This window comes from Lichenostomus cassidix, chromosome 24, assembly GCF_008360975.1.
Source record: "Lichenostomus cassidix isolate B80296 chromosome 24, HeHo_3.0, whole genome shotgun sequence".
Lineage (NCBI taxonomy): Eukaryota > Metazoa > Chordata > Aves > Passeriformes > Meliphagidae > Lichenostomus > Lichenostomus cassidix.
The window spans coordinates 103,743-125,796 of NC_139504.1; the positions used below are offsets into that span (position 1 = coordinate 103,743).

The 22,054-nt window shown below is 43.6% G+C and overlaps 2 protein-coding genes and 2 long non-coding RNA genes across 17 annotated transcripts in view; 2 read left to right on the forward strand and 2 right to left on the reverse strand.

Moving 5' to 3' along the window:
* PRDM10 (PR/SET domain 10) overlaps nucleotides 1-715 on the reverse strand; it is a 44,490-nt gene extending 43,775 nt beyond the window's left edge. For 3 of the 8 annotated variants that reach the window (XM_085082060.1, XM_085082059.1, XM_085082049.1), the window contains exon 1: nucleotides 457-577. The gene's annotated coding sequence lies outside the window, so the exon portion shown is untranslated. Of the gene's footprint in view, nucleotides 1-456 lie in introns of all 8 variants that reach the window. The other 5 variants (XM_085082057.1, XM_085082055.1, XM_085082053.1 and 2 more) reach the window with 5 other exon arrangements.
* LOC146427413 (uncharacterized) lies at nucleotides 563-17,672 on the forward strand. Of its 2 annotated transcripts, none has more exons than XR_014856436.1 (4): nucleotides 563-702; nucleotides 7,872-7,979; nucleotides 13,455-16,328; nucleotides 17,162-17,672. It is a non-coding gene; the product is annotated as an uncharacterized LOC146427413 (long non-coding RNA). The 2 variants fall into 2 exon arrangements; XR_014856437.1 differs by having other exon boundaries at nucleotides 16,106-16,328.
* On the reverse strand, nucleotides 14,132-19,283 carry LOC146427414 (uncharacterized). 2 transcript variants are annotated; one of them, XR_014856438.1, is made up of 3 exons: nucleotides 19,176-19,283; nucleotides 16,139-16,267; nucleotides 14,132-14,272 (listed from the first exon to the last, which is right to left on the reverse strand). It is a non-coding gene; the product is annotated as an uncharacterized LOC146427414 (long non-coding RNA). The 2 variants fall into 2 exon arrangements; XR_014856439.1 differs by lacking the exon at nucleotides 19,176-19,283 and adding an exon at nucleotides 16,672-16,824.
* Nucleotides 19,284-19,403: 120 nt separating this feature from the next.
* Nucleotides 19,404-22,054, forward strand: part of APLP2 (amyloid beta precursor like protein 2) — a 46,021-nt gene continuing 43,370 nt past the window's right edge. For all 5 annotated transcript variants that reach the window (XM_085081971.1, XM_085081973.1, XM_085081974.1 and 2 more), the window contains exon 1: nucleotides 19,404-19,545. In XM_085081971.1, coding sequence (XP_084938097.1) covers nucleotides 19,471-19,545 — 75 coding nt within the window. In that variant the 5' untranslated portion in view covers nucleotides 19,404-19,470. The remainder of the gene's footprint in view (nucleotides 19,546-22,054) is intronic.

The window sequence follows — 22,054 nt, forward strand, 5'->3', positions numbered from 1 at the left end:
CTGGGCTGTGCGTAGGGCGAGCGGCCCAGAGTAATGGTGGAGGAATGAGACCCCCTTCAGTGCTGGGGGGGGGAGGGGGGCCAAAAAGATGGCTCCAGCACCCCCCTGCCGCTGAGGTGCCGGGGTCCGGACCGTACCATGCAGGGAGGGGGGGAAAAAGGGTGGGGGCAGCCCCTTCTCCCCGTGTCCGGGGCGGGTGGGGGATCCTGGCTGGCGCGGGGAGAGGGGGGACCGGGACTGTACCTCTCCCTCGGGGTAGGGGGTGAAGGGGAATGAGTACGCCCTGCTTTTTCCCCCCCACCCCCACTGGGGGGAGCGAACGGTTTATCCCGGCCCCGCACCGCCAGCTCCGGGCGCCATCTTGGGTGCGACTAAAACAACAACTCCAAAACCCCCGGCGGGTCCCTGCGGCGTCCCCGGGCCGCGCTGCCCTCCCGGACCGTCCCATCGCGTTACCTGAGGGGGTCCCGTGCCGTCGCCGCACCCCGGCCGCCGCCGCCGGCCCCACGGCGGCCACGAACCCCCCCACCTGTCCTCACCTCACAATGGTAGCTGCAGAGCGGGAGGGGGGGCGGCCGCCCGGGCCTCATTACCATAATCTGCCTGGCAACAAGTCGCGGCGTCGCGCGCTGATTGGCTGAAACTCCTCCGCCAGCCACGATGTGGCACAGAACTCCTCAAGGAAAGGCTCGGAGCACCCAGGTCAGGAGGCCGGGGTGCTGGGGGGGCACCCCGATCCACGGGGAGGGGAGGGGGAGGGGGTCCTCTGCCCAGGTTTTTACTCCCCCCTTCAGGTGCTGACGGCCAATCAGAGCCCTGCTCTCATCCCCGCCAGGGGTATCTCTGCCAATCAGGGCGCACTTTTCATCGCGGCGCTCCGCCCCCCCCAGCGGGGGAGCCGGTGTGGGCGCCGTGGGCAGCGCCCCCTACTGGGGGGGCGCCCCCTACTGGGGGGGGCGCCCCCTACTGGGGGGCGGGGGAGTGCCGGGCGCCCCCTGGTGGCGGGAAGGCGCGGGGGGGGGGGGGGCGGCACCTCTCACACCCCTCACTCCGAATTTTCCAGGACAGGTAGGGCCGGGCCCATTCCCCGCTCCCTCTTGGATAAGTCGGTGACTCCCAAACTTCTCGTGGGCTCCCAGCCATGATGCTCTGTAGCCCCTTCAGCCCCATCTGGCAAAGCGTTGGAGTGTAATTTCCTAAAATTGTGTCAAAACCAGCGGATTCAACCAGAATTTTACTTAAAGCTAATAAACTAAAAGCTGAGACGTGACCTATTAATTTTTATTGTGGCTCAACCCATGAGAAAATGCCCACAAAAGGGCTTCTTCTGTCTAAAAGGACCCTAAATGGTGCTATAACTTACTTTTTTTCATGGTATGTGTGTCTGAGTCCTAAATGTCTGCTCAAAGAAGGATAATAATTACCATTGTTCAAAAATTGAACTAATTGCTCATTCTGGGGGCTACTGCCATGCTTGCGTTGAGTATTTATCTATTTGTATTATGGTGGCAAGGAAAAACGTCCCTTTCTTATCCCTCATTTGCCATTAGCACGCACTCAGGTAGCTCTTTAATCCAGTAGGTCAGTGGATATTTGTTAAGCCAGACAATCCCTGTGTTTACAACCTTTTTGGTTTATTCCAAATTGCTTCATGGAGTGCGTGCAAACCACTATTCACTGCAGTGTGGGCAGCTACAGATCCTGCAGTGGGCCATTGTGGCCAAGTGACCAGAGCCCAGGAGGACAGGAAGGGGAAATTTGGGTTAAAAACTAATCACTCCTTTTACAGAACTGGTTCTGCTCAGTCCCTACTCTGGGAGAACAACGAGAGGGTCAGATCTTGGTGCCATTAAATGTAACTCTCCATTAGATCTGTCCTTTTAAAGCCAAGACTAGTCTTTTAAATTAAGACCTGCTGTTGTAAATTGAAATCATCCTCTGTTGTACTGACCCAGCCCATTCCATTAGCAATCAAAATTTGAAAAACAGCCCATAGAGATACAAATTTTCTAAATTGTGTTTATGAGCTTGATCTTAAAATGTTAGGTATAGTTTTTAAACCTCATGTGAGCAAAATTAGTTTCATTTAGAAGTTTCTTGGTTTTTTTCACCTTCTCTATACTTCTTTGCATCTCTTAGCTGTTACCTTAATTTAAATTGTTGTGGAGTTGTGGAGCCAATTTATTTCTCTTTCTTGTAAAACCAGTTTTAATTTCATTATACCATACTGAAACTTTAGGAGAACCAGTACTATAAGGAAATCCATAAGAGCAAGCAAAACTGCTTAATTTCTTATAAATTTTAACAGCTCCATGTATTACTTTTTAAAAAATCAAAGTGCATTTTTATTTGGGATTTCCAAGAGTCTCTCTAACATTTTTGAAGATTTCCTGGCTCCACCACAAGAGGTGTAGTCCCACAATGGAATGAAGAACAGTGCCCTTTCCTGAAACAGGGTTCATATTGGAAGTTGTTCCAGAGGTAATTTTCTTTCCCCTTCTAGTCAAATCAGAGCAAGTTCACTGTGGATGCACCAAGCCTCCAGATGCTGGACTGATTCATCCCCTGCAGTATCTGGCATCTGATATAATGCCCATTGTAATTCCCACATTTCATGTGTTGTTTCTGATGCTTTAGCACAGGCTTTGTTTCCCCCACAGCCTTGTGCTGGCAGAGAGAGGCGCCTTCACATGAGATTAATTAATTTATTTCTAATCTGCATTGTTCAAGTGAACTACATGAAACACCCCCCTCATCTCCAGTCTGGAATGTGCTGTAACCTCCTAAAAATCCTTTCCCCATGCAGCTCCCAGGTCATCAGATCCATGTCTCCATCCCTGCAACATCTCAATTGGATGCTGCTGCAGCAGCAATTTATCCCATCTTGCCTATTTGGCCTCTTCCCCCTGGACACTCCAAGGTTCATTTTTCTACTAGTTCCCACATAGAGGCAAGAGTACTGGCTGTCTTCTCCCCCATTTCAGATTCCAGGTGGAAAAGCACACTGCAACTCCACCCCATTTAATTTACTCATGAGTATCTTTTTGCCTTTTTTCCCTTGGACCTCCTCACCCTTCCTTTCACCTAGAAAAACCACTCCTAAGACTCTGCCTTAAAAACAAGCCTTGCACACCTGGACCACACTCCCTAAAGCCGCTCCCCAACCCTCTTCCAGACCCCCTAGAAAGATTTTCTGGTTCATGTCCATCTATATGGATCTTACAAGTTTTGTAGGGGTTATTGGATTTTTCTCCATGACATGATCCCATTTTGAGAAGCACATAGATTAAACATGACAAAGAAATATGCTCAAGTGCTCTAAACTCATTTGAGTTATAGAAGCAGCCACTGCCTCCCTGGCCCTGGTGACCTGCCAGCCTCATTCTGTGCATGACAAGTAGGTACATAGGCCTAGATTCCCAAATTAAACTGCACGTGGAATTGGGCTACCCTTTGTGGCACCCACCTCCTGCTCTTGTGGGAGTCAGCAGCTGGCTGTGATTTAAAACTCCAATCGTGATGATAGAAAAACTTCAGTTCTGTCCCTGTGTCTGTCAGAATCTGCTAAATTATAACACAACTGAAATGTAATTACTTTTCATCCTGCACAGAGAATACAAAACATGAATTCACTAGTTTAGAGTAAGCCACAATAAATTTAATTAAAGTGGCCTCATGTAAAACACATACAAGTACAATAAAATTATTTTATTTTGGTTCTCAGCATCATTATTCTAAAAAAAATACTGCATTTAATTTTTTTTAGCATGCTAAATTAATCCCTTTAACTGCAAGAAAAAAAATGACTAAACCAAGTTTGAGGGTGTTATAATAGCATCTACATCAACTCAAAATTTTGAACTTTATTTTAAATGAAAAACATACCCTTAGCTAAAACATTTCACTTCATGCATTCACTATTGGCTCTCTTTTTGCATGATTTGTCCCCCACCAAGTGGTATTTATCCCCCAGTATTTAATAATATGTTGGTTTTGCATGGCCTGGGTTTTGGTAGTGGGGAGAGCCACGGAGATGGCTACTATGAGAAGCTGCTGGAAGTTTCCACCATGTCCAGCAGAGCCAATCCCTGATGGCTCTGAAGATGGACATGCTGCTGGCCAAGCCTAGACCATTTAGAGATGTTGGTTACACCTCTGTGATAACATATTTAAGAAGAAATCAAAACAAAATGGCACACAGTTTTTTCTAGCCAGAGAAGAGGAGGAGGTGAGAACATGTGAGGGAAACAACAGGGAGACACCAAGGTCAGTGGAGAAGGAGGGGCAGGAGATGCTCCAGGCACCAGAGCCAAGATTCCTCTGCAGGCTGTGGTGAGGACCATGGTGCAGCAGCTGTGCCTCTGCAGCCCCTGGGGTCCACGGGGGATGAAGAGATCCACCCACAGCCAGTGGGGAGGTGCCCACACCGGAGCAGGTGGATACAGGGAGGAGGCTGTGATCCAGTGAGAGTCCCAGTGGAGAGAGGGCCCTTGCTTCCAGGCTGGAGTAGCCTGTCCTTGGAGGTCTGCACCTGTGGACAAGGGACCCCACACTGCAACAGTTTTGAGAGGACGGTCTTTCCATGGGAGGAAATCAAGTTGCAGCAGCTTTGGGAGGACTGCTGCACGTGAGATGGACTCATGCTAGAGAAGTTAATGAAGAACTGTCTCCTGTGGGAGAAACCCCACAGTGGAGCAGGGGAAGGACTCCTCTCCCTGAGCAGCAGAAGACCTCGGTGGTGAACTGACCAAACCCTCCACACCCTGTTCCCTATGCTGTCAGTGGGAAGGAGAGAGGGATTGGGAGGAAGAATGGTGTCCTTAAGAGCTTATTTTACTTATTATCCTCCTCTGCCTCTGTTAGTGATAGATTTACTTTGTATCACTAAGTTGATCCTGTTTTGCCCTCGGAATGTTTTCTCCCGTTCCTTAACTCATGAACCCTTTGTTTAATTTTTTTTCTCTCCTTTGCCCAGATGGGGCAGGGGAGAGCGAGTGAGTGGTTGTTGTGGATGTCTGGCCTTTGGCCAGTGTCAAACCATGACAGAGGCACAGAAATAAGCCAGGAAACAACTTGCATCATCTTCCCAGCCCCCTGATCTTCACTGGGCATTTGGTAAAAGATACAGCAAGTTTAAGGAAAAGGCAGCTTTCCAGTTCACTGAGAATCTATTTAGCAAAGCCCTGCTGGGGTATAGGAATAGGAAAAGTGAGTCCTGATGCCAAAATGCCTGCAGGGAAAATACTTTCCCACTTATACACCAATATCTCCCTGACTCCATTAGAACAATATTTATAAAGGCAGCTGCAGCTCCTGATGATGCCTTGAGATCTCATGGTTTAAGAAGACTGCAATCAACTGGGAGTTCAGCATTTCACAGCTTTTGCTGCAATATTATGCAGAGTGAGAAAGGGATTTTTTCCTTCTTGTGCTCAGCTGCTCCTGTGGAGCCCCAGCCTTTCTGCAGGCAGCGTGTTGCAGTTCCAGTCAGCCCAGTTTAGGCAAGTACAGGAACTCCAGTGCAACCCAGTTCTTCTCTGTATTGCCAGACTTGTTTGTTCTTGGAGCATTTCCCAGAAATCTGCACTGGACAGATGTAGTTTAACTTCAAATTCAGGTCAGCTACTTCTTTAGCTGGGATTACTGTTGATTGAGTGCGCACATTTCTTCTCTGGGAAGGATCTCAGCTACTATGATCCTGACAGCACTGAACTGCCAGCATCCAACACCACTGGCTGATTTCCCACTGGAGTTCAGGTGTTCTCCATAGACCAGCCCTCGATGCGTAGAAGCATTGCCATTAGTAGGAAATCATTTGTGCATCAGCTGCAGACACAGAGGCTGTTCAGGTTTCCTTTCCATTAAGCAGGCCAGAATGATTCAGGAAACTCCCCATGCTTTGGGATATTGCTGAGTTCACTAGAATATTAAATAAAGGTTGAATATTCTCTATTAAAATTATACAAGATTTCTAATTTTTCTAGAAGGTTTGTCTCCAGCACTGGGGAAGTATTTGATACAACCTTTGACAGGCTTTTTCAAAATGTGGTGATGAGAGGAGAGTCAGCTTTCCCCCACCTCTACTGGGAAAGAAGGGATCTTCAGAGATCTTCCTCCTGCTTCTGCATACATTTGGTAGATGAATAAAAGGGGCTACATAGAAACATGTTCAGTGATAACTTATGGTAGGTGTTTAGATAGCAGCTGTATTTTCTTTTAATAAATATGTTAAGATTTAATTTAGTACATGTACTAACTCTATACTCGGCTTTTTATAGAACAGCTAAAAGTAAGCCTCCTAGCTGGGAAAACTCTGTATCCTTTTTCAGTATGTATAAAGATAAAAATACTTATCTATCAGGTGGTTAGTGTTCCTCCTTTTGCAGAAGTTAGAATTTAGAAGTCTGACCTTTTCATGGATGTAGGAGCTGGCAGAGGGTTTCTAAGCTACCAAGTCCTCTCCATCACAGACACCTCAGTGTATAACCCAAGCAGGCTGTGCCTGAGGAGAAATTGAGACTTTTATCCTTGCAGCTTTGAACAAGAGACTAAAAACATCACTGAAGACAAGTTGGTTCTTCTTTCCAAAGTGTATTTCTCCTTATTCTTGTGCCAACATTCTCATGCAATTTAAATAGGGTCTTTATCCTTGTCCCAGTGTTTACTCTCCTGGTGCATTTACAGACAGCAGTCACATCCTCCCTCATGTTTTTTTTTGTCAGACTACACAAACCATATTTCTTTCATCTCCTGTCTAATACATTCCTCATTCCCAGCTTTCTGCCCAGCCCCTCTGCTTTAGCAGGGCAACAGGGCTTTTACAGAGAAGATGTCATCATAGATGATGCAGTTTTAGAAACAGATTGATCTTTAAGGGCAAAAAACTTGCCCTGGGATATCTCTAGCTCTTATCCAAAAGTCTTGATTTTCAAGCTTGTGGAAATATTCCCCAGTTCCCATTCCATCCTTCAGAAGAAGATGTAGAAGATAACTAAGGCTCATCTAGAGATGGTATTCAGAGAGCATTCAAAAATCCAGGTCAGTAGGCAAGTTCAAGAGGAGAAGGCAGACCCAAGTCCAAAACTGGAATCAAATTTGCATGTCATGATATAGGCTGGTGATAGAAGCTAGGCAAAATCCAGTAGTAACTTACCTAGTCCAGAGTAATAGCACAGATTGAAGATATATAGCTAGTTACAATTGATACTAAGCTGAAGCCAAATACTTTTCTTGAATTACTCAGACAAGGAATGAGGGCCCTGAGCATGGCTTAAATAGAACTCCTGGGCCTGTGGATGGTGGTCCCAGGTGAAGCTGCTCAGGATCAGGAGGATTTATTAGTGGCCTCAGAGGCCTAATGTAGTGCTGTACTGCTATTCAGGTGCTGAAGGTAGGCCTTAGTTCCAACTTAGCCCTGGGTTCTTGGGGAAGTTTGTTTGACTTTTTTTCATAAAATTGTAATTTGAGTCTGTCTTAAATCTAATATTTGTATCATTACCCTATTTGATAACAGCTTATAGGATTAGTGCAAAAAAGAATATTATAATTGTGGTTGGGTTTTTTTTCATAATTGTAAGACTTTTCCTTATCATGGTCACAAGTCCTTCTATAATTTTCTGTCATGATATGGTAAAAATTGGGTCTTTGAAAAGAAAAGCACTCCTGATATTTTCCCACAGCATTGTGGGATTTTTAAGTGGAAGAGCACCTCCTTTGGCATGTGGGTGGGGTTGTGTTGCCTGTCACCACCTTGAGGACTGGGGTTTCCTGTGTGAGTCCTGACTCTACAGCAGATGCTGTCTGAGCAGACTCCGGGACTGGTGTCATTTTGGACTGCATTCAAAGTATTTTTGCAGTGTGTTTCTTTGCAGTTGGATGTGTCCTTCAAGAGGGTGGTTGTCTGGGTAGAAGAGAGTTGTTTGTTTAGTGAGCGATTAGTTTAAAGGAGGGAATGTCTTCGAACTTAACAGTTTTGGAAGGTGAGTATATTCCACCCACACTGTAGACAGATACCTGAATGCCTTTGAAAACAACTGGTTTAGGAGAACACAGGAAGAATCAAATGGAGCAAGTGTCAGGATTTGTCAGGGACTTAATGCTGCCTTATATCTGAAGCTGATAAAAACCAAAGTTTGAAGCCACAGCCTCTGCCCTGGTGCAGATGGCTACAAATAAGAAACTTCTGTAATCACAGAGACAGGAAAAACATAAGAATGTGCTGCTCAGGGGACAAGCACAGAGCTGCCCAGAGCAGGGAATGCTGGCAGGGTTCTGCTGTGCTTTAGTGAAACAACACTGGAGGAAGGATGCAGATACCATAGCCTGGGAAGAAATAACAAATTTTCATCCCCAAAATCTTTTAGCGAACAGAACCTGACCTAATTATTTTGAGCCAGTCTATTTTTTTTCTCCAGGAAATAATCCTCATTGTCAAAGCTCATATGGTGTTATCTAAGTACACCGAAATGTTATGTATTCCAGGTGTGCCCAGGCACCTGGCCAGCCTGACCCAAAACAAAGGTGTTTTCTTCAAAGCCACAGATTTACCCAGTAAGATTATGACAGGACTTTGCATTTCTCTGTTATTACAGAATGGTTCAACTATTGCTTTGAACTCCTGTAACCCCAGCCTGCACACAGTGGAAAAATTCCAGATTTGCTTGCCTGAGCATGAGGCTGCAGTTCGGAGTAAAAGGTTTGCTGCAGTTCCTGCTGAGAGTGCTCGTGTGTCCTGCATCATGTCAGGTTTGCTCTGCCTTCATTTTGGAGGGATCCCTCTGGAGACTTGTTTCTACAGTTCTGCTGTTAGAATATGATTGATATTTCTCAGCGATCTAAAAATCTGTTTGCTTGGGAGGACTGTCTCTAAAGCCTGTACACTCCAGTGGGAGCTCAGGTAGTATCTGGACTCTTCAGGTTTATCAAAAGATACTAGACTTTGATCCCTGATTTCCCTGCTACTTAATGAATTTGCCTGGTTAATAAGAGGAGCATGGAAATAACAGTGGCATTTCTCAAAGCGAATTTGGAGTAATTTTAATCAACAGACTTGCCAGCTGCAGGCCCAGCCCCTCAGTAGCTGATTTTTACAGTGAAATGTCTTTGCCACTGTGGTAACATTATCTTGAAAGTTATTCTTACAGTTTCTGAGGTATTTAGGAAGGCAAAGGACAGAAATAGGCCTAAGATGACATGGTCATTTTTCCCTACTCAGATCAGCTTGATAAGGGCTGAATTCATGTCCCTGGCAAGTTCTGTTTCACCCAAGAATACCCTAAAAGTTGAATGGGCTGCTTCACATCCTTGCGGCTCTCCTCAACCTCAAAAGGTTGTGAATGTGCAAAGAAGCTGTGGCTGCACCATCCCTGGAAGTGTTCACGGCCATGTTGGATGGGGCTTCGAGCAACCTGGTCTAATGGAAGGTGTCCCCACCCATGGTAGGGGTGGAACGAGATGGGCTTTGAGGTCCCTTCCAATCCGAATCATCCTGGGATTATATGATTTCCTGTATTCACTTTTGTGCTGAATTCCACATCCTGGCTCCCTTTCTCTGCTTTTTCCTCATTCATTCCCTGGAGAACTTATAGGAACCATGCTGGTGATGCCTGTTTTCCTTGTTTTAATTTTTTTCCCCACCACTTAATTAGCTTTATTTTGACCTATTCACTTTCTCTTTTAGTGTAGAAAAGAGTACTTAAAAATAATTCTATTTCATTTAGTGTAGAACAACTGCAACACAACAAAACCACATTGAAGGTGTAATTAAGACTAAAAGTCAATTCAGTATTTCTGTGACACCTACTGGGAATTTATCTCCTTTCAAAGTCTTTAGCCAGGTTTTATTTCACAGCTGACATGTTGGCTGATAACAGAAATATGAAATAAAAAGGAATGAAAGAGCCCTGTGCTGCACAGAACGCTGGCTTCTCTCAGCATCAAATACTCAATAGTGAATCATGCAATTGTTGAAAAGCTAGTGGCAAACACTGGAGTTGAAGGTGGAAAAAGATATAACAATATTTTTTCTTCCCTGACTTTAAAGAAACATCTTCCCAACAGAGACAACAACCTACATAGCCATAAACTCATTTGAATCTTATTTTTCATTGCTCTACTTCTTGGATGCTCCTTTGGTAAATGATTTCCTGCCCTGTGCCAGATGCTGTTTCCATTCACAATGAAGTAACAGTCCTCTGTGAGTGATATCACAGTATCATACCATGGCCGTTATTGTGACTTCTCAAATTTAACACACTGAAATACATTCTTTGTTGATTGTTTGGGGACTTTTAGATCTAGGGTTTGACTGAAGTCAGTCTAACAAAAAAAAAAAAAAAGAGAGAACTTGGACAGTTTGCAATGTGCAATAAAAAGATGGAAATAAAAGAAGGGCAAAAAGGAAAAGTTTGACTATTTGATCTATTCTTGTACTGACAGAGGGAAAGCTTGAAATAAGCCTTGTGTCATTGTTTTTAGGTTTTGAGGTGGTACAGCTATTTAATTATTGATCCTGCCAAGAGAGCTACCCATGTGCTTTTGCTGGATGGTCCAGCTGATGCTGGATCAGCACATAGTGTTGGCCAGGAGAACACCTGGCTTGGGAGCTGCCCCCCTTTCACCCCTCACATGTGCTCCCTGGCCATAGCTCTGCACTCACGTGCCAAAGGAAGTGTATCCAAATACAAATTATTTCTAGTTTATCAACTAGATCCCAGGTTTAGGCCCTTCTAAAAACAGACCAGAAACTTTGCAGTTCCATGTTGTGATCTGTAGTTTTCATCTCATGCTGATGCAATTCCATCCTTTGCTGGGATAAGGTTTATGAAAACAGGTGTATGTGTTTGTGCCAGTGTCCATGTGCACAGAAGGGATTCTTTTGAAGGGTTATATAAAGATAGATTTTCCAGAAGACAGAACAAATAGAAGGAATATGGTTGAGTTACTTAAGGTTTGATCATGCAAACAGTGGAGCACTCTAAATTTTAAATGCAGACTAGGGCACTTGCATCCCCAGGTCCATGCAAAGGTTGTGGGGTTTTATCTGTGTGCGTATGTGTTTAAGCATAAATTGATCTAAAGACATAATTATGTATGCTTATTCCCCCCCCCCCCCCGAGGTAAAATAGTAGTTATGAAAAAGAAAGGGATATGGCAGACAGTCCTTTTGCAATTGGTAAGCGAATATTGATTTAACATCTTCATTAAGCAGCTACTTGTTTTTGATTGGTTTTTAGCCTTCCCAGTCAACAAGGAGCTGGCAAATGGGTCTGTCATTGAGCTGTATTTTCAGGAAGTATGGAAAAGGTCTTGTTAGATTTTTTAACAGTATCAAGGGTGTTATTTATCATAGCCAGTAGAATACTGATGTATTTAAATACACTGATCTGTGAGATTTCAAAAAATAGAAAACCTGGTCAAATTTTGCCCTTGTTGTTGTCCATTGAGAGTATACTGGGTAGTATGTTGAGGAAAAATTTAGCCAAAAGCAGTTTTTTGGGAAACTGTTAAAATGCAGATAAATTGTCTGCTGACCCCAAGAATCTGCATTCATGTAGCAAAGGAGTCATTACTCACACTACATTGCTTTCTGAAGTATATTTTTGTATCATCATTTCCTATTTTAAATTCAGCTCTTAAATCCCAAAAGTGAATTAACTACCAGCCATTTGCATTTTAAAGGGAAAACTCAAACCTCAATAGAGTGCTCTACTTAAGACTCCTTTTCTATGACTTAGCAATGAACTATATCTTGGTGGAAATCTTGGGGAGTCAACCAAGTGACTGGGACAAGGCAGGAAAGCCTAAAGTTGGAGGACGCCTTGTAATTTGCTTCCAAAAATGCTGAATACACAGATATCAGCGTGAAGCTCTCCTGCAAAATGGTGGTTTTCATTATTGTGCAGCAAAATGTCTTTAATGTTAGGGAGAAAATTATCTTCAAGCCTTGGCAAGCTGCGATGGCAAAAGACAGAGGCTGTTCTCTTGTCCCATGAGGGAAAATCATGGTAAAATAAAAGGAGCAACTTCAAATTCAGCCCTTTGCAAGACATGGGAAAAAACTATTGGAAAGTTACAGGACAAGGATTTTGTTAAAGGTCTCTCGGGAACTGACTCATCTTCTGAGAAAATGTGATTCAGGAAGAGGCAGTTCTCCCCCTCAGGCCACAGGTTTGGGGTAGAAGTTGTAGGCAGTCCCCTTCTTCCCTTGGAGACACTGGGATTCAGCTTTACTCACATATCCTAGTTCCTTTCAGCTATGTCCTGCTCTTTGCCTTTATTTAACTGACACTGACTTTAAATACATATATTTCTTATCACCAAGAGAACCTATATCCAAATTTCTTGCTGCCTTAGGAGTTTAAAAGCTGCCAAAGCACTGGTACATCTCACTTCCTTTGTGGCCTTCCAAAGACCTCTGTTTCAAAGGTTATAAAACCCCCAGAGCCCAATATGAAGCCTCTCTCTTGAATGAGTTTGTAAGTCAATAGTGCTGGAGAGCCCTGGGTGCATTTGGGGCACTGAAATAAAAAACCTGTAGAGCAAGGTCTCCAAATATGAATTCCAATGCCTGGGAATTCCAGTATCCCACTGATTTTTTCCCCCAGCTCGCAGTTGAAGACCAGGCTGCTGCTCAGACAAGACCCCTCAGCTCCTTCCCAAAGTCGGGTCTGGTGGCAGTGCTGGAGGGCAAAGCTGCTGATCCTGTGTCTCCAGGTGTGCATTTCCAGCACCTAAAATCAATATTCCTGTGTTGAAATAAGAAAGATGACTGGGTGTTTGGGAGCTGTGAGGCCCCAATGATGATTGTAACAGAAAATGTCTTAATATTTGTTTTAATAAAGTGATGCAAACTTCAGCCTTCTCTGCTGATACAAAATTAAAGTAAGGAGGGGATTTTTTGAGTTATTCTGCTCTTCAGTGCAACAGAAGAAAAAGAACTTAAAGGTACCACACAGCTGATGGAAAACTACAGTTTCCAGTAATTTGTATTATCAGACATGATGTGTCTCCTAGACATTTTAAGTTCCTCATTGCTTGTTCCTGTGTCATAAGTTCCTTCCTCATACACCCTGTTCTTGCAAACTGAGTAACTGCTCAAACAAGTGATGGGGATGAAATAAAAGGCGACTTTGGTGTGCCAGGAAAGAGCTTGTTAGCACAGGCAATTCCACGACGCCTGATGGAACAGGTGCTGAATCAGACCTGATTGTAGAGGGAGGGGTCAATTTTTTGCTGGTGAATTACACTCACCTTCAAAGTTGTAAATGATTCCACATTTATTCAGCAGGACAAGTCCTGAGGTTTTTATATTCTGTGTTGTTCATTGCTTTGCCATTTGTTGAGATGATTTGGCTTTTAATCTACCAATGAATACTGAATGAAGAATTAAATAATGAATCAGATCTCTTCTTTTGCTTGCCAGTAAAACAAGCCATTTTTATTTTCAATTTCAGGTTTCTTTTACAGTAGAGGACAAAAATAAATTATGAGTGAAAAGAAGTTGGAATTGTTCTTCTCAAGCAAGTCTCCTGCATCAATGCTTAATCCTTCCATTATGTCTGATGTCATTAATCATTCTACTGTAATATTTGACACACACATTTGTGGGACAAATTAGAATCTAATATAAAAGCTGCAATAATACTGACTTATGTGGAACTGCAGCTAATTATAACATATTTGAATTTTCATCTTTCATAAAAGACCTCTATAAAATGAACAGCCTGTCACACTGCTGAAAAGAGACTGAGACAGGCAAGCAGATGAGGGGCAAGGGAAGAAAAATACAAGGACAACAGGAGAAATCTCAGCACCATAATGAGCCAATATCAGTTGTTGGTGGATTCTTTTTAATGGTAGGCTTTTTGTCTTTAAGCTTTCAGATGGCTTCTCTACCACAGTTGTGATGCTCAGATTATTCAAGTTGGAATGGTTTGGTTGCCTTGTCACATGAATGACTGATTGTGCCATCTTCAGAGGCTAAACACTGCTTCAGTCTTCACAGGGGTACTAGAAGAGATAAAGGAGACAGGATGCCATTGCATATGTCTCACCGAGCAAGAGTGTGAGAGTTCACTAAATATTTTCTGCAAAGCAGCCTCTCCTTCCTCTCTCCCCACAGTGTCTTCACTGTGCCTTTACTTGTAGACCTCTAGACCCTCAGTCTTTTGAGTTCCCTGTGTCAGGTTCAATGCTTTTTTCAGTTCCTTGGAGAAGCATCAGGCATTGCTCTGCCTTGAGATCCTGCCAGTGCTCAAAGCCTCAGATCCATCTGGAGAGAGAAAATGAGCAGCATAAATTCCCAGTTTGTGTATTAGCTAAAAAGGTGGTTAGGCTCTGCTATTTCTGCATTTGGGATCCTCAGTCTGAGTGTGGGCTCATTACTCTATTGAATTATATATCAGAAGTAATTTCTTTTCCTCCTAAGTGAATCCTACATATGTACAACTCAATTGCAAAATGGATTCCTTGTATCTCTCAGGCATTGCTTTTGCCTTGGATAGTCTTCAGAAAAACAAATTATCCCATTAAGTTCGCCATTGGTTTTGCCCCCCATCTAGAAATGAGAGGAGATCGTAAGTTTGGCACATTTTCTGGATGCTGAAATTCGTAAGCAGATTGTTGAAAGAGCAGTGGCTTTCTTTAGCAGCTATTTTCTTATGCTGCCCTTAAGCATCCTGGATTGATGCATGTTTCATTTTCCAATGCAATTGCACCCTTCTGTGCTGGTGCTTCAGCAAAGCTGTAATATCTCCAAACCTAACAGAACGTTATTTGGAAGTTTTCAGTTACAGGAGTATTAATGCCAGGCTTGTTTCCTTAACAGTCTGTTACATGTTGTAGGCAAGGATTGTGCTGTTTGAGTTGTACACAGCACAAACTGCTGTGCAGATCTGCCCACTTCAAACACCTCAGTGGAAGCCAAATGAATGGCACTGTTTCAGGCATGGACCAGAGCAGTGCGAAAATGGCCATCAAGAGTTAAGAGTTCATTGGTAAAATGAAGGGTAGATGTTTTCCCTTCCCTGCAAATCCCTTTTAAAGATTGAGCGGAAACAGAAAGGCTTGCTGTCCACCGCTATTTACTTCCTTTTCACAGATTCCTGTGCTGCTTTTCCTCACGTCTACAGTTACTCCTTTTATCCCTGTTTTTGTGGTATGACCCCACTTGCAATGCATCTGTTCTTAGTTATTCTCCATCCTTTGACTCTTCTAAACTTCACTGTATTCCCCTAGAAATCACCTTTATGTTTTTAAGCTCCTGTCTGCCTTGTGTTATCAAGGCTTCTGCATTTTTTGTTACCCTCTTTCTATGGAGCATCTTCATTCTCACTGTATATCTTAAGCCCAGTTTCTTCACCAGTTTCCTTCATCTCACTGCTGCTGGACTTCCTACATCTTGTCCCCAGTGTGTCATAATTTTGAGTCACAGATGGAAGGCTGAGCTGCAAGGCTGCAGGAAGCCTGGACTTTGCCACAGAAGTGCCGCAGCCAAATACAGATGTCCAATTCCAGACCAGGTTGGCAACCTTCTGATGTTATTTATGGGTCTGGAGAATTATTATTTCACACAAGCACTTAAATAGCTGGATGTTAGAACAAGTTTGAGTTGGCTAATAACAGTTTTGTACTGCTTTCTACCCCTTACACAGCCTTGTGACAGGTAGAGGTCTTGTCCGAATGGCAAGATGGCTCCAGATGAGTTGGGGCAGTTAGTTGTGCATCATTTGTGCAAGTTGTGCTCTATATTTTTTCCTAGAAGCACTACTTAGTATTTCTTATATGGCTCAATTGTGTTCAGCAGTAATAGTATTGGAGTGTGATTATAATAACTCCAATAATAAGCAATAGGGAGTTCTTTATTAATCCTACCGCATTCTGTAATTGTTTCTAAATTCAGTTTGCATTCTACCTCGTAAAATCCAGACTGACTCAACTCTACTTCTGGAAGCTGTACCTTGCACATAGAAAAAGTACAAATGTCACACAGAAATAGTACAAATGACATTATCCCCCATTTAAATCTTCAATCAAGTTTTTAAATTAAAAAAGGTGTATAGCGTTGCAATTCACTGGCTAGACTAATTTTATGCTTTAATTTCAGGAGTTTAAGAGAATGGTGGGAATATTTTCTCACTTCTCTGAACTGATTCAGGATGAATGAGTACTGTCAGGATCTCAATGCATCAGTTGGCTAAAGTTGCTGCTCCAGAGACTCGGATGGTACCAGATGCATTCCTTGATTACTTCAGTCTTCACAGGTGGACTAGAAGAGATAAAGGAGACAGGATGCCATTGCAGGAAGATATGTCTCACTGAGCAAGAGGGTGAGAGTTCACTAAATATTTTCCGCAAAGCAGCCTCTCCTTCCTCTCCTTTTATCTAGAATTATCTAGAAAAGTCTCCTTTTATCTAGAATTTAACATTACTCTTTCAGAGCACATTTTTGCAATCACTAATATGTGCTTTCTGTTTACACAGTCATGGTCTTGCAAGTGATAAGGGACAGAGATGTTTACTTGAAACATTTCTTACAGAATAAACAGCAGCAGCCAAAGGTGAGGATGAGATTCTTAGTGCTTCATTAGCACAGATGTCCTGGAAAAGGGCACTAAAAGCTCCAGAACTTGGGTAAAATGGGATACTTGGAAGTAAGTGTAAGTAACCTACCTAACAGGGTTAACAGCAGGAGAGGTGTCCTAGGGAATGCTGCAGCCTTGCAGCATTGATTCAAACTGGTGCTGTTGTCATAGGCAACAGACAAGTACCAGTGCTCACCTGAAATAGAGCTGTACATTGAATTAACCATGGCCATCAGGAGTGTCACCATGCCTGCAGTCACCTGCTGCTCCTGTGTGGAGAGCAGGCACCTGAAAACAGCCATCTTCAAATCCTTTCCATGCTGAAAGCCTTTGGGTTTTTCCAACTGCTGGAATTCCATTTGCATCTTGCTGGAGAATCTTATCTCAATCTCTCTCCCTGCCACCCTGCAGTCATATGAATTTAGGTGCCTGTAGAGCTCCTGATCATCACCAAGGAATGACCAAGATCTGTGGGATTAAACCTTTTTTACTGGGGACTTTTTGTCCTGGGAGGACTGATCTCTGTATGAAGGGAAATGTGTTATTCTTCAAACTTTGATTTCTCACTTGCTTTTTAGGTAGTGAACTGAGCACTGATGGCCTTGCTCTTGAAGAGGAATATCCTGTGTTGCAGTCTTGCTGCAGGACTTCAGCTCTTACACCCTGGTGTATCTGCAGTGCAGGACTAGGAGCAGGTGAGAATGCAGCTGAGGCTGTATCTCGTGCTTATCTGAGGGACTTCCCCAAGAGTCACCAGACTGAAAGGTTTTCAGAAAAACAAGGATAACACTGTTGGAGTCAGTGCTGTGAACATGAATTAATACTCACCAAGCACGATGTAAATATTAAAAAGTAAATTAATTACTTTTAAAGTAATTATTTAAAGCGTGCCCAAGGTGGGCATGCTTTAAATACTATATTAATTCAACCTCAAATGAAAGCCCCTACCCAAAGATTTATAAAGAACTTGTACATTTTGCACTGGGGAGGAAGAAAGATCCCTCCTTTTTCAGCAAAGGTAAAAGCCTAACTCAGAATGTCCTGTTATTTACTCATGTATTATTGCACAATAAAATATTTACATTAAAATGTGTCAGTTTTCAAAATCAACTTGTTACTCCATTTTTCAACTGAATTTGGCCAGGTTCAAAAGAAAATTATATATGCCAGAGGACTGCAGTCAAAGGGATTTAAGGGTTTTCAAATAGCGTAAGAAAGAGCCTATAAGTGACCGTTGGACCAGTCAGCAATATTAATTAAAACTGGGCTGCTTATTGATCTATCGTACAGATTTACCCCATCTGCAACATTTCAGTAATGTTCCTGTTTCAGAAAAGAGCACTTGTAAGAGCCACAAAAGAATATGGAAGTTTAGAATGGAAGTATTTTATAACTGTGACATTTGTACTAAGATCTTTTCCCATCCCATTTAAGCACCTCACATATCTTCACAAAAAAAAAAAAAAAGAAAGCAAATAAATGGAATCTATAGGATATTCTATCTTGTTCGGTGGAAGGTGTCCCTGCCCATGGCAGGGGTGTGGAATGAGACGAGCTTTTCCAACCCAAACCATTCTGTGTTTCCATGATACTGCTTTTCTAACTTAATGCTATTGGGTCCACTGCATGTCAGTGCTGAAAAAATCCCAGAAGTCTAAAATACATTGGTATTTTAAAAGATCACATGTTCTGGAAACCAGTGGGCTCTTCAGTGGTTGCATCTTCCAGGTGGGCATTTGTCATTCGTGAACTGACTGATGTACATTTCCATTGGGAAAACCAAGGAAAGTACTAAAAAGGGGTTAATAAATGCTCTACACAGATGTGGAAGGTTTGTGGTATCAGCAGCTGCACTTGGTGTACTTTGTATGTACTTTGTTCCTGAAGGGTTTGCTTATTTTAAAATTCTAATTATTTTAAATTTCTATTTATAAGTAATGTGGTGAAATTAAAATACCCTCAATGCAAATTTGGCACAAAAACCTGGTTTCAAAGCCAGAGATGTATCCTGAAATATCAGCACCGGCAGTAGCAGAACATCTGCACTGGAAGGAACTGGTGCTGGACTCTGGTTGGAAAGAAACACAAATGGGAGATGGTGATGGTGATGTGTTTGTTTTTTAATTAAATATTTAATTAAATACATTAATGTTGTTTAAAGTTTATGGAGAGCTGTGCTGTGTTCACAGAGTAGGACGTGTGGCAACACATGTTCTGTCTTCCAAGCAGTGCCTGGTGAACACCCGGTGTTGGCAGCAGGATGAAGCCATCAATTATTGTCATTCTTATTATTCAATAGCTCTATTTTAAAGGAAAAAAAAATAAAGAAGGACACAGGTATTGCGTTTTATCGTGAAACCCGACGGGCTGGGAACTTGCTGCTTGCACACGGGTCAAGGGCTTTGAGAAATTAGGGATAGATGGTTCTTTGAATGGCAAAACATAGTTTTATTTTTAGATGAGGAAAACGTCTCATTTGGTTTTTATTACCCCAGAGCCCTCCTGTAACCGCAGTGGCGAGATGAAGCGTTTAGCCTACAGACAACCATACAGCCCACGGCCTTTTCGGGTCCCTGCCATGCGGAGTTTTACCTGCGGGCTGATTTCTGTAACAGCCTGGGACGACACAGGTGACAAGGCCCGATCACACCCCGGCCCTGATTGTCCGCCCTGACGGCTCCCATTAGCCCCTGCGGCCATTTCCCGCTGGGGGGCGGTCTCACCAGCAATGCGCTTCGCCCCATTGGCCGACAGTGGCGCGGGAGTGTAGTACGCACCACTCTCCGATTGGGCGGTGCCACTGTCACTCTAGCAGGGGGCGTGGCCTGGTGAGGCGGGTCCCCGCGGGGGCGCTGCGGCCGCAGTCGGGCTCGGGCGGTGGCGGGCGATGGCGGCGGCGATGGGTTTGGCTGTGCTCGTGGCGCTCCTCGGGCCCACGGCCGTGCTCGCCGGATACATCGAGGTGTGTGGGGGGTGCGGGGGCTTCCCCTGGCGTACCTGGTACGCAGGCGGGAGGTAAGCGGGGTTCGGGGTGTATCGGCTGGTGTGGAACCATCTGGAGCTTGTCCAACCTCTCCGAGACCTTCCCGGGGTGGTGAGTTCGTGTTTTACCCGTGTTTTCGGGAAAGGCGCTTCCCTCAGGCCGTTCACCTGGCCGGGAGCTCCGTCTCACCGGGATGCTTGGGGCTGTTTTTTTGGGGGGACGTGACCTCGGCATTCTTGGCACGGGAGCAGGAGCGGCCAGCTTCAGATGGGTCCAGAAGCATAGAAGAGTCTTAGAAGCCAATTCCCTAGAGAAAAACCTCGGATAAACGAATCCATTTGCTTGCTGATGGATCCAAAATAAATCTTTGGGTTGGAGCTGGTACCTTAGCTTTTGGGGAAGATGCTTCCAGCCAAGTGTAAAGGCTACGCATTTCTTATAGAGATCACTTAGATGCCCATGGGGGGTGTGTGTGTAATATATATATACGTATATGTATATATATGCACACGCATATATGGGTATATATTACTTTTGTATATACAAAATATGTATTGTATTTGCATATATGAAAGTAATTGGACAGAGGAAATTTCACCTTTATCCTAAACCCAAAAGGTCGGTGTAATCTAGCTCTTTAAACAACAAGATGAGTAGGAGAAAATCTTGTGGGTTTAAAAACTTAACGCTACAACCTGTCTTATTAGAGGGAAGCAGCAAAACAAGGAGCAAAGTACGTGCTGAGCCTCCGACATGGCATGTAAATACAGTTTAATAATCTACGCCAGAATGTTGTCTGGAAATGCAAAACAGCTGCATCTGTCTTGTGAAGGTTCTGGGTTATTTAGGACTGGATAGAGAACAGGCTTGTGGCTGCTTGTGAATGGCTTGATTTGAGAGTTTACAATAAATTTTAGCAAGCTTGGTTAAGCAGAAAATCTACTTCAGTGTGATGCACAAATCCAAAGCTCTAAGCAGGTGGTAATTCCTATCTGGCAGTAAATGTGGTTCTTGGATATTTTTAATATGTGTTGCATGCCATTGGTCTAGTCCATGATTTCTGCTTGTTTGGTTGCTATTGAGGAATAATATTCCACATACTTTGTGCCAATCCTTCTGTTAAATTTCTGTCGATCAATGGAACACAGTTGATAATTGTTTGTGAAACAACTTGTGTGGAGGTTACCTTGCAGGAAGGATGGTGGAGCTGTTCCGAGGGCATGGACTTAATGCCCAGGTCAGGTTCCTTGGCATTGCCTTGGTGGCAGGGGACTGTCCTGGCTGCTGGTGCTACATCCAATCTCTTGCACCTGTTTGGCAACTCCTCCAACTGTAGGTCACTTCCTCTCTTACATCCGAGACAAATTCAGCTGCTATGGACATCCCTTCTGGAATCCACTACTTAGGGACATGTGCTATGAAAAATCAGCTCAGAAAACAAATCTAGCTGTCATTTTATGCCAAAGCCTGGTGTCTGTGTGATGAAGCAGATCCCAGGTTTTGCCTGTGCCAGGACTGGCACAGAGGGAGAGCAGCAGTGTCGCACCTTGACACTGCTGTTCCAGCAGCCCTGGAAAACAGGGCACTGACCTTTTAGAAAAGGATTAAAATGAAAACATTCCTGTAATTCAATTGGCATCCTCTAAAGGCACAATAGCCACCTTCGGCTGCTGGCACAAAATGTCAACTGTGGCATTTTAATCCTTATTTTTACTGTGTCCTCTCCCCTTGTCTTTTCGGTGGGGGTCTGCAGCTCTTCACTGCTGCCAGATTTGCTCAAGAATAGCTCGGGATGCAGAGCTTAGGAAGCAAATGGCTACTCTTTTGGGTCGTACACTGTGGTCATTCCTGGATTTTATCAGATAATGTGATGAAAAATATGCAAGCAAGTGATTTTTTCCAATGATCAAGATGACATTTTAAAGTTATGGAAAACACGTAACAATGTCTGCAATTATTAGTTCAGTTGGATTGGTACAGTCCCATTAGGTAGATTTTCTGTCTCTTGATTATCTTAGCTCCCATTCCCTGTCCCTGGAACACCCGGTAATCTTCTTATCAACTACAATCTGTTTTTCTTTTTGTCCTGCACAGAGCAGGGGGAGTGGCAGTTTATTTTTTTCTCTTAAAACGTTGGTATCTGAACCCTTGACTAGGGCGTTCCCGAGGGTTGGTGCTGGTAACAGTCCGTCTCCCTTTGAGATCATAGTGTGGGGATGGCAGATAACCTCTGACCGTCTCTCTTCCAAATGAATATGAATAGAAGAGTGTAGAGAAATCATAGATCTCAGCAATTAATGTTTCTTTCCATAACAGTGTGTGTCTGAATTTTGCTTCTTTTCCTTGTGAAGTCCCCAAGAACCTCAAACATGATACCGATGCCAACTGGAAAAAGGAAATAAATCTATGCTAATTTGATCTGTATTCCAGTGATAAACTACTTCTGCTGTGCCCTCAAGGCCTTTAAAGATGCAAAATTTCTTTTTTA